Genomic DNA, 12,804 nt, shown 5'->3' with positions numbered 1-12,804 from the left:
AATTAACTGTTTCTGTACATTGCTCATCCATGTTAACAATTTCCTTTCGTTGTGCGAAGCAGGCTTACAACGACCATTACGTAAAACATTAGTAGGTTGAATTTGTACGCCTGTAGGTAACCAAACATACGTAACCAATACGTATTAAGTATCCGTCTCTGGTTTTACAATAACTTGCTTCATTGTTTCTTTGTACGTTCTTCCATTTGCGTTAGCACCGTAAAACCTATAATGAGAGAGCACGCAGCCCTAATATAAAACCTAAAAGCGGATACCTCTATCGAGCCAAGTTATCTAAACATGGCACTGGCGTATTGCGCACGGAATGTCGTCATACCAGAGGACATCATGAAAAATGTATTTTCTTTCAGAGTTGATCGCTCGGGAGGCGTTGACGTCACGCATTCTCGCCTCGTGAATTTTCAAACCGACGAGCATTTCGAATGTTTGCGAATGTCGTTAACGAGGGCACGCCACGCGACAACTGACGAGTGATGTACTTACAATGCGATGAAAATTTGTTATATATTCAATTTAAATCTTCCTCTGTCTAAATTAAGTCCTGTTAAAACCTCACTGTCACTGGAATAGCTATTTGAAAAGTCTTTCATGTTTTTCTTTCTATTAAGATTTACATGGACGCTTTGTTTCATTTTCCCTATTAGCTCGGTGAAAAGATTCTCCGAGGATCTCTAAGGTTTGTATTATAGACTGTTATTAATGTCCGAAGTATGTACATTTTCTTAGTCGAAGAGGAAGTCATCACATGTTTAGGGGGCGTCCCTAATGGCAACGATGTACCTAAAGCCCATTATTTGCAATGAGTCATCAATCTTTGTTTGAAATTCGCGACTCCACAGAACATTACGCATTTATTTATTTAAGCACAAAGGTGAACCACCAAACTGTACGAGTAGGGAGGAATAATTTTGAGACATGGACGCTAATTTAAATTTTTGTACCATCTACTCAACGTCATAAGGCGAATTCAAATTTCAGTCTTTATGAAATCTGACGATTATGCTATCGCGCTGGTATCAGATAGTTTAAATTCAAATTACAGCGCAGCGTACTCGTACTTATTTGACTTTCAGTGTAGACACTAGCTGTTCGTCGTGATTTTTTGATCAATGACCAAAAATCAATGGGAATGTCAATGTTTATTCCCTAATATAAAGCGCTTTAAGTAGTAGCCTAATCTAGCTTGTATATGAAATTTTTCATTAGTGTGTTAAATAAAACATGTAAGGGTCTTACGTAAATAGCTTAACCGATACGTATCAGTAGTTACGCTAGTAATAGCATTAAAAGTAGGTACAGCATACAACAATGTTTCGAACAATAGCTAAGTGCATTACGTCAATCAAGAAAGTAGAAGTTGTTTCTTTTAGGTTTTGTACTATAATGCTATAATATAAGTAGGTTTTGGAACATACAATATATTATCATTTAGAATGTAAATATCGTCGTTAAACTTCTAGACGCTTCCAATAGCTTAACAATGCTATGTCAATTAAGGTACCTACTTGCATTGTTTTCTAAATTAGTGTTTTTTGCTAATGTTCTCTACCTACGTTTTTTACCTGAGTTTTAACAGGTGGGTGACTTTCTGACTTTAACTTTCCAAAGACAAGAAACCATAATTAACAAGACTGACATGTGTTAACAGAGTTGAGCGTCAACGGACACGTAACTCTAACGTCAGTGGCTATATAGGTAGGTACCGAGTTTGGCTATTGGCAGAAAATGAAGGAACCATCATTAGCATGTCTGAAATGCGTCAGCTCTCGTTTATGGCATGTTTACATGTACCTACGTACTAGTCAGTAAACGATGCCGTGGAATATTTTTTTATTACAAACTGTCCGGCGATTGCAATCAGTGAAGATGAATGCAAAGATTTAGCGCCTGCTAGTTATTAGCCTTCGATTGTATTTCTTAGCGAATACTTATAGACGATCGAAGCGAATTCCATTCCTTAGCAATTAATCTGCCAGGGATCAGCTAATCCCGCCGCCCAGGCGCCTTGCCCGTTCGGCTTTCCATACTTATTAAATAACACCCGCACATTTTTCCCGCTATTGCGTCAGTGGTCAAGCACAGCACGCGATATTTGCGTCCAAACGATTATTAATAGCATCGACTGGCGAATTCCACTACTCATCGACTTTATTTTAGAAGTAAAGGAAGGTAAATAAAATAGTAGGTACTCCCGGTTGATTCCCGGCTTGTTTTGTTTTCGTTAAGCGCAGGATTTGGACGCGTGCGAGCTAAATCCAGAGTGCGAAAACTGTTTGCCGAATATTTATAATCGAATTCGTCACTGCCGATCGAATCTATGTTTTGTTAAAGCTAAGTAAAGAGCGAGTGGTGCGATTAAATTATTTACATTAGATTATTTTTGGGGCGGTTTATTTATTTCTCAGCGAGCGTCATTCACTTGCAGCAGATGAAAGCAATTAATTTCCGATTGGATGACGCATGATCGGAATGAATGGACATAACACTAACGTATTCAAAGTAGACATTTTATAATTAAAACGGAATGCGTCTTCATATCGCCCGACACACTTAACTAATTAGTCAATTTAGATTACGATAATAGGTTCAGAATACTTAACAATATTTGTAAAAAACTGAGCGTCATTGTGCTAAGTGTAGTTGTAACTTAGGTGAATGAGGTAGCGTTTAAGTTAAGACTATGTGCTAATAAGTAGTACCTACGTGGAGTGTCACGCCTAGGTGTTCTTAGAGGCAGCGTCGTGCGTCACTCGCAGATCGAATGCGTACTTTTTAGTTTTTGTGCTGCCGTGCCGTCAAACCTCACCTTGCGCGACAATAATTCCATTATCAAGTTCATTCAGTCAGCATTAGGAACTAAATATAGTTCGAGCGCGCGTAAAGAACTTTTACTGCTCACCCTGTATAACTAGTGTTTTGCGCTATATAGCTCCTGTTAGTGTTTCGCTTTGAATGGCTACTACTACAATAGGTATACTTAAGGTATTTTGTCTAACTGCCGCCTAAACATTAAAAAAACGATTAGTGTTTTCATTTAATGTAGAACAGAAACAGTTAAAAATACCTCGTTTTTTTTTTCACGTTTCAAAAAATGGTTGAAAGGATATGATTATAATTTAAAGTTAACGTCGTGCGTCAGAGTTCACAATTGAGTAAATAGTTACCGGATATGTGTAGTTCGCTACAACAATTCTCACGATGGTTCATTAGTTAGTTACAAAAAAAACCTTGCTTTTATTTAGGATTTCAGAACGTACTACCAGTGGCGATGGCGGCGCGTCCATAAAAGCCGATTCCCACCGGCTTGCCTGTTTCTGGACGTTTGAGCAGAGTTGTAAAGGAAATATGTAAGCCAAATTAGCCCCGGCTTGCCTATGGATATGTTTGACGCGCCGCCACTGGAACGTAATAATTAAGAATTACAATGCCAATTATGAAATTGATAGATTGTTGAAAGCTTGCCTTACCCATATAACCATTCCAGTCGCAGAATCATCAAAGTGGTAACTAAATGTCAGATGTGTCGTAACAGAGTCCACACAATGTGTCTAGAATTGTTTCGAAACAAAGTGTCGTCGCCGTGTGTACACTTTTCCGTAACAAGGTGTCGACACATTTGTGTGCACTTTGCGTGCGGTTTGCGACTAAATCTGACAGAAAATTTGTGACAGCAAATGTCAATATAAAATACCTCTTGAAAACCAAGGTTTGTCAAACTACTATTAGTGTCTCGTGTGCTCGTAAGTAATTCTAGTAAGTCATCATGGGCGATGCAAATGAAAACCATATAAACACCCAACACCCGTCAACCTTTTACAGAAAAGTTTTTAAAGAAATGCAATAAGCTACTTAGGTCAGCCAACGAATGCTCCAAAACGTTGTAGAGGGAAATGCTCGGAACACAATTTTTGACTCTGTAACTTGGTTTGGACAAGTTAGGAGGTGAACATATCAAAAGTCCCCGGCCGTAGCCCTTGAGCGGGGGGAAGAGAGGAGGCTTTGAAGGTCCCATTTTCCGGTTTTTCGATTATATCTCGGAAACTATGCATCTTAGCGACATGGCCACTTATACAAAATGAAAGTTAATTTAATTTGTTACAAGTTTATTCCGTCAATTTTTTCGATATGCTGAATAGTTTTTGAGATATCCGCTCTTGAAAGTTTATTTAGGGCTCTCAATATTATCTTGATATATCTACATCAGTGAAGGTGCTAGGCCGTGTATGGTATCGTTTTCGTATAAATCTGGGTTGCTGAATCCATTTAAGGTATCACATTGACACCATTCCACAAAATTAAAAAAAATCTTTTTAGGGTTCCGTACCTCAAAAGCAAAAAACGGAATCCTTATAGGATCACTCGTGCGTCTGTATGTCTGTCCGTCTGAATACACAAAATAGTTCTTTACCTATAGATGACAGGAAAACTTATTGATTTTTGAGATAACTTATTATGTCCTGTCTCGGGACTCAAAATATATGTGTACTAAATTTAAATTAAAACTGTTCAGCAGTTTAAGCGTGAAGAGGAGTTTAAAAGAAAGTAAGTTTATATGTTTTTACTTTGGAATGGTGTCAATGTGATACCATAACTAAATTTGGTACTGCGCATTTATACGAAAACGATACCAAACATGGCCTCGTAGCTTTCATCATCATCATCATCATCTCAGCCATAAGACGTCCACTGCTGAACATAGGCCTCCCCCTTACTGCTCGTAGCTTTACTGTTGTAGAAGTCAAAATAAAATTGAGAGCCCTAAATTCTTATTACTTGACCAAACTTGTGTAGAAGGAAAAGGAAAAATAAAAGTCTTCGGCAGGAATATAAACACAAATATAATATTTCTTTTTGCGTTACTATTTCAATCATCAAATATAAACATACCTTGATTATATTATTCTAGTGAGATCCTCATAGATAAACAAAAACATTTACTTAAAAAATTACAAGGTCGAAATGTCACGGAACTTGTGAGAGTAATATGTGAAAAATAAAAACTTTTATGACAAAAAAATCTGGACACAATTTAAGAAGCATCCAATTGCGTCGAGGAATCATCTGTATTTTTGCTTGTTTCATTAGCTCCTCGCTTCTTTTTTTGTCCTTTGTATTCTGTAGCAATTTGTTAGATCTGAAAATAAAGATAACTTGCGTCGTCACGGATGTCGATTTATAGGTTTTAGGGAGTGCAGAATTCGAAAACTATGATCATTTTATATTTCAAGATGGCGGCTACGTATTTTGTCATAAAAGTCGTCATGGATATCGTTTTATAGGTTTTAGGGAGTGCAGAATTCGAAAATGATGACCATTTTGGATTCCAAAATGTCTGCCGTGCACTTTGTCATATAAGCCGTCATAGATGTTGATTTATAGGTGTTAGGAAGAGCAGATTTCGAAAATGATGACCAACAAAACGACATCCATATCGACTTTTAACATAGTGCATAGCCGCCATCTTGGATTCCAAAATAGTTATTATTTTCGAAATCTGCGCTCCCTAAAACCTATAAAACGACAGCCATGACGACTTTTATGACATACTGCATGGCCGCCATTTTGGATTCCAAAATGGTCATCATTTTCGAAATCAGGGCCCGCTAAAACCTATAAAACGACACCCATGACAACTTTTATGACATAGTGCATGGCCGCCATTTTGGATTCCAAAATGGTCATCATTTTCGAAATCAGGGCCCCCTAAAACCTATAAAATGACACCCATGACAACTTTTATGACATAGTGCATGGCCGCCATTTTGGATTCCAAAATGGCCATCATTTTCGAAATCTGCGTCCCCTAAAACCTATAAAAGTGGTTTGGTGTGACCACACCAAATACCAATAATTATTGCCCTCGCAAATTTTTTTATATATATTTTTTTTAAAAGACGGTAGTCTATGTCATGTGATTGTTCTTTTCTTTTCTGGTTTTTACTTGTGTATTAATTTTCTATGTTTTCCTTGCTATATGAATAATAATGTTCATGTTTTTTTTTAATCAATGTAAATAATTTACTTGTGTGTCGTTGGCGTAATACGTGTCACCATTCAATTTTAGATTAAGACAGGTCCCCACAGAAGACCAGCGCCACGGTCTGCCGCGGCATCATGCTGAGTGGGGATCCCATTTTAGCGTCCTAATCTGTTTTATGTCTGCATACTTTTCTTTTTTTTTTTACATGTACTATGTTGTGACGTTAAAATAAATGTATTTCTTCTTCTCTTCTTCTAAAACGACATCCATGACGACTTTTATGACATAGTGCATGGCCGCCATCTTGGAATCCAAAATGGTCATCGTTTTCGAAATCTGCGCCCCCTAAAACCTATAAAACGACACCCATGACGACTTATATGACATAGTGCATGGCCACCATTTTGGAATCCAAAATGGTCATCATTTTCTAAATCTGCGCCCCCCCAAAACCTATAAAACGACACCCATGACGACTTTTATGGCATAGTGCATGGCCGCCATTTTGGATTCCAAAATGGTCATCATTTTCAAAATTGGAGCCCCCCAAAACCTATAAAACGACATCCATGACGACTTTTATGACATAGTGCATGGCCGCCATTTTGGATTCCAAAATGTTCATCATTTTCGAAATCTGCGCCCCCCAAAACCTATAAAACGACACCCATGACGACTTTTATGACATAGTGCATGGCCGCCATTCTGGATTACAAAATGGTCATCATTTTCTAAATCGGGGCCCCCTAAAACCCATAAAACGACATCCATGACGAATTTTATGACATAGTGCATGGCCGCCATTTTGGAATCGAAAATGGTGATCATTTTCGAAATCTGCGCCCCCCAAAACCTATAAAACGACACCCATGACGACTTTTATGGCATAGTGCATGGCCGCCATTCTGGATTCCAAAATGGTCATCATTTTCGAAAGCGGGCCCCCTAAAACCTATAAAACGACATCCATGACGACTTTTATGACATAGTGCATGGCCGCCATCTTGGAATCCAAAATGGTCATCGTTTTCGAAATCTGCGTCCCCCAAAACCTATAAAACGACACCCATGACGACTTTTATGACATAGTGCATGGCCACCATTTCGGAATCCAAAATGGTCATCATTTTCTAAATCTGCGCCCCCCAAAACCTATAAAACGACACCCATGACGACTTTTATGACATAGTGCATGGCCGCCATTTTGGATTTCAAAATGGTCATCATTTTCTAAATCGGGGCCCCCTAAAACCTATAAAACGACATCCATGACGACTTTTATGACATAGTGCATGGCCGCCATCTTGGAATCCAAAATGGTCATCATTTTTGAAATCTGCGCCTCCTAAAACCTATAAAACGACACCCATGACGACTTTTATGGCATAGTGCATGGCCGCCATTTTGGACTCCAAAATGGTCATCATTTTCAAAATTGGGGCCCCCTAAAACGTATAAAACGACATCCATGACGACTTTTATGACACAGTGCATGGCGGCCATTTTGGATTCCAAAATGGTCATCATTTTCGAAATCGGCACTCCCTAAAAGCTATAAATCGACACCCATCTCGACTTTTATGACAAAGTGTTTGGCTACCATCTGCATGCATGCAAGACATTTCTATTATTTTTACGTACATAAATGGCCCCCTGTCAACTTCCAACCGAGATTTAATCGATAATTTATTCGATTAATGTTCAGATTAATTCAATTTCAATCTATGTTAGGTCGACTAAACTAATCGTGATTAAAATTTGAGGATTAACTTTTTTTATTCCATTAATTAGTCGAATAAACAGTTAATCTATTAAGTCCCATCTCTGACCACGGCATTTTTACACTTTGAGAATATCTGAAAACAAATGAACACAAGGAGCCATTTTGCAAATCCAATAACTTTGTTATTACTTTTGACAGCGCGTGTCATGTGTCTACACAGAGTCGACACAAAGTCGAAACATTTGCGACTACTTTGTGACTGCAATATTTCTCAGCCTTAAACCATATTTATACATCATAATTAACAAGTTTCGTAGTATGTAAAGCGTTATTTCTGTTATTTAAGTATAGTATACGCATCGAAGTACTAAAAATGCATCAAATAATATATTTATGAACACAGGCACTGAGAAGTAAACAATTTCATTTCCGGCTAAACTAAAACAATTTGGTGGCGCGTTGATTATATTACACTTAGTTTATCAAATCACTCGAGCAGTTTAATTCCCCATAATAATTTAAGTCCTATTGTAATATAAATGCAAACAATATATAATTACGTCTTGTAATCCGTTTTAGAGATGGCGTATTAATGTCACTTATTTTTATTTAACTATTTTTCCATCTGACAGTTTCCATTTGACAGGAACAAAATGAACGAATGAACGAATGATTTTGGCATAAAGTAGTCGCAAACTAGTAACAATGTGTGCACACGGCGACCACACTTTATGTCACTTTGTGTCATGTGTCGACCCTTCCCCATTTCAGCGGGCGCAGCACGGTTCCATTTTTATCGACTATCACTATGCGCGTCCCTTTCGCACTTACATACTTGTTAGAACGTGACAGGTATGGTGACAAGGGATAAAAACGCCACCGTGCTACGCCGCCTGGTAACTGTGTCGACACGGCGACGACTCTGCGACTGGAATTGTGACCGAAACAGACGGTGTCGACACAAGATGTGTCTACACCGCGTCGTAACGGCGACTGGAAATGGTTGTATGGGTAATTTGAATAGCTTTGTAGAGTCTACGCTTATTCAACGCGTAGCAAGCGTAGACTCACGCTTCCCACCGAATTAGGATCGTCCGTTCCAGTGTCATGAACATGGCATGACGTCAATGTATCGCGGCCCGTGACCTTTCCATGCTTTCTATCACCTTGACTGCTACACCCATAGCTTACCGAACATTTGCTTCCATCGAACAAGTATAAGACATGTTCACATTGTTAACAACGAAACATTTCATATTTGGAGATCAGCTTTACACTGGCTTCGCCTGAAATAATGCGTTTAGTTAGCAATGGGAATTGAAAACCTTATAACCCGCCATGACGTAAAGTAAAATTAATAGTATTTAGAACCTCCAAATCATATTTACAGTACAGTTTCAGCTCATTATTTATTTTGATACCCTTCTATTTCCACCGAGCTATATTACGGCGGGTACCGAAGCGGGATAACTAATGTTACGCTAGCACCAATATCACGGATGACTTGTTGATTGGGTCTGGGGATGCAGTTAGTTACGTAACTTTAGATTAAAAGTAAATGTTAGCTCAATATTCCCTGCGATTAAGTTTCCGACGTGACCTAAGTTAGGTACCTACAGAATATTTAGCAAACTAGTATTTTAGGTATTTTAATATGACTACATAAATATGTATTATTAATTATTATCATCTAATTAAATGTGAATGAACTTTAGGACGTCCGAACAGCTGCTGTAAGGCGATTTTAAAGGACTTATTAAAGACACTGAATAAATACCCTTTATTAAAGCTGCGTAGGTTTTAAAAATATTTTTTTTATTCTCAAGAGAATTAAAAACCTGCGCGTTGCCCTAAGTGGGTAGCGCACGGCGGCGACCTTTGTCCTTTTATATTATAACTTCGGGTCGTCGGTCTAGTGACACGGTTTCAAGGTTGACGGGATGAGGTTACTAGACTAGATATATCCCTTTTACGGATTACTTGAGCGTAGGTAATCAAAAACAAATTTTACTTTAGCAGCGGCCCGCGAGCCTCCCTGGCTAAGTATTTAGTAGAGGCCCTGGCTGCTAAAAGGTTGCCAACCGCTGCTTTAGAGAATATTGGTTGATGTAGAGCTAATACCATAAGAGCGAATAATGTCATAATTACCTACTGATATAAAAACCGAACGCAATCTACTTACCTATTTAGTGAAATTCTAATAATAATACGTCTGGGTCACAAGTTAAGTCGAATGTTCTTTGAACCGACTACAAAATGTTTGTTTAATGTAATGGTTATTATTCAATTTTTAAGTGTAATAAAACAAATCAACCCTGGTGTAGCTAACTGGTTATCATTATCACATTCTAAAGTTGACTGTTTAAGGAAAAATGCGTACAGAATCGATATTTATAATTATATTTATATTAACATAGGCGCGCGGTCCTTGCTTATTAACCATCACGATTTTTCTTAAACTTAAAAAAAAGTAATGAATATTCTACATATTAAGTAACCTTATTTATTTACAGATTGCGAATCGTTAATCCGCAAGATGCTAGTCCTGGAGCCTATGAAGCGGTACACGATCGACCAGATCAAGAAGCACCGGTGGATGGCAGCGGAGCCCTACACGGCGCCCGCGGCGGCGCAAGACCCGGCGCGGAGCCCCGCGCACGTGCCCTCGGACCCTAACGAGCAGGTGCTCAGGCTCATGCAGAGCTTGGGGATCGACCCTGTTAAGACCAAAGAGGTAGGCTCGAATACCCAACCTATTATATTGAGGGTAGCTTGGGAGCTTAGTAGGATCGACTGGGACTCTGAAAATCTACTTCAATCTACGGTCACTTTTCCTCATGGGCTTACGAGAGATTCTCAGGCTTATGACAGCTCGGAGATGGACTCGGCGAAGATCAATTCAATTCGTTGTCTTTGAATTCACACCAACCGCATCATATTGAGAACCATATAGGTACATATAGGTAATTGAGCATCAACAGTACGTAAACAAAACAAGTATGCTCAAAAAAAGCAGGTCTAATTTAATCGATTTAATTCAAATTTAATTTAATCTAAATACTTATTTAATTCTAAAGTCATTAGACAGCGTAGTGCGAGCTGTTCAAGTAGGTATATGCAAAGCCCTTGACATAAAAAAATAATGACATACACGTAGAAAATGTACCTAATCAGAATTCAGCATTACAATTTTGCACGATTAAAAAGGTATAAGTACTTTATTGAAACATCCGTGTGGAATAACGTACTAAAATAAGATACTATGAGACTTATTTTGTCTCTGCGTACACAGGTGTAAGTATAATATATGTATTTAATACGTGTTCCAAGTTGACCCAGTCGAAAGTTTTGAAAGGCACGCGCGTAACAAAAAGTGTCAAGTTTTCTGACTGTGACGATTGTTCCATTCTACAATAATGATATCTAGGTGACACGGTATTTGCTAGCGCGAGTTGAACCCTAGCGAGGTCAGTGACGTTAACGAAGCGACGACTTAGTGTCAACTGCAGAGGGCCTACCACGTTAGACGTGTTACCTCTCTGTCGCACTTGTAAATTCGTGCGTAAGTGTGACAGGGAGGCAATACGTCGAACGAGGTTCACGGTAGGCCCCGAATTGACGCTCGCAGCTCAACTTAATCTCTTGTTTTTGCGAACAAATAAATGGCTACAGATCCGAGAAATCACTCTCACATAGTTTTTATATAAGTATGTTATTGATTATAATTGTATCTGCTATGCGCGGGACTTAATAGTAATTATAGTATAAGAACTAGAAGTGACTAACTAACTACGGAACGATATCTATCTCGTATAGTACCGTTGTTTATTTGCTAAGCATAATCACAAAGGTAATTTATCATAGGGTACTAGAGAAAATGGTCCGAAAGGCAGAATCAAGCCAGAGGACGGTGTCTCACAGTTAACATATTGACAAATTGCTCTTTGTAACGTTGGCGTTACTGTCAAATTACGTGTTAATACCGTAATTGAAACGAGATGCAATCCTCTAGATTAATTCGTCATCGTAAGGATCAATCTGCTTTACATATCCGATCCGATCCGATCCGATCCGTGTGAGTGATTAGAGTTTTTCCACATCAATAATTCTAATATTCTATCAATTCTTAAATGTTAACAATTATTTTCCAGAGCCTCCGCTCAAACAGCTACGACCACCACGCAGCGATCTATCTTCTTCTGCTAGAACGATTGCGAGCCAGAGCCGCAAGTGGTTCAGTGAGCCAAGACAGGAGACCCTCGCGGCGGCCATCATCCGTGGCCGACCAAGCGCTAGCCAGGGAACTGCATGACGCTAGGAGGGAGCAGCAGAATAGGTAATTAAAAACCTAACATATCTTCTGTGTATCTATCCAACCAAGCCCTCGGCATACTCATGAATACCTATTTTGACTTGAGTGTCGTTTTGTCAGAAAATAAGTTGTTTAAAGACACATTAATATGTATACTCTGGCAAGCCAGCTTTGTCAGTGGCTACACGTTCATACAAATTTGGAATTCGCGCATTTACTACCTATAGTCAGGCGTGTCTCACTCCGCGATTTCGTCGCTTTGCTACAGGTAGCTAAAAGTCCATCCGTTCGGCCCCAATTTTGGGGTTTGCCATAAGCCGCGCGTGGCGCTATCGCCACCTAGCGGCCATATCTGTGCTGATCGTAACAGATGCGTTTTGTTAGAGAGTGAGTCTTCTGTACTTAGTACTATTATTTATTCTGTGCTATAGTAACGTAGTTGTCTTACCCGAATATACAAGTAATATTTCAATAATTGATGCTGTTTTTGCGGGAATTTCACCACACAGAGTACAACTTCTAAAATAATGACAAAGTGCCCGAACTAACCAATTTACCAAATTAACCTACTATTATAGCTAACACTAAGCAGATTAGGTATGATCAAATGATCAGTGATTCTTAGATTAACGGACTAAATAATAAGATTTGAGTACTAATAAAATTCAAATTAATTTCAACTTTATAGCCACAGTATAGGAGTAATGAATAGGCAGAAAAAATCCTGCCGTTGCAAAGTTGTGTATTATGGTAGTCATGTAATTATGT

General features: G+C 38.7%; 1 protein-coding gene across 1 annotated transcript in view; it reads left to right on the top strand.

The window, feature by feature from the left end:
- Nucleotides 1–12,804, top strand: part of LOC134671302 (serine/threonine-protein kinase SIK2) — a 74,260-nt gene that overhangs the window by 49,063 nt on the left and 12,393 nt on the right. Inside the window, exons 7-8 of the mRNA XM_063529126.1 lie at nucleotides 10,238–10,458; nucleotides 11,876–12,060. Coding sequence (XP_063385196.1) covers nucleotides 10,238–10,458; nucleotides 11,876–12,060 — 406 coding nt within the window. The remainder of the gene's footprint in view (nucleotides 1–10,237; nucleotides 10,459–11,875; nucleotides 12,061–12,804) is intronic.

Source organism: Cydia fagiglandana, chromosome 15, assembly GCF_963556715.1.
Source record: "Cydia fagiglandana chromosome 15, ilCydFagi1.1, whole genome shotgun sequence".
Lineage (NCBI taxonomy): Eukaryota > Metazoa > Arthropoda > Insecta > Lepidoptera > Tortricidae > Cydia > Cydia fagiglandana.
This window is presented reverse-complemented; position numbering and strand designations above follow the sequence as displayed.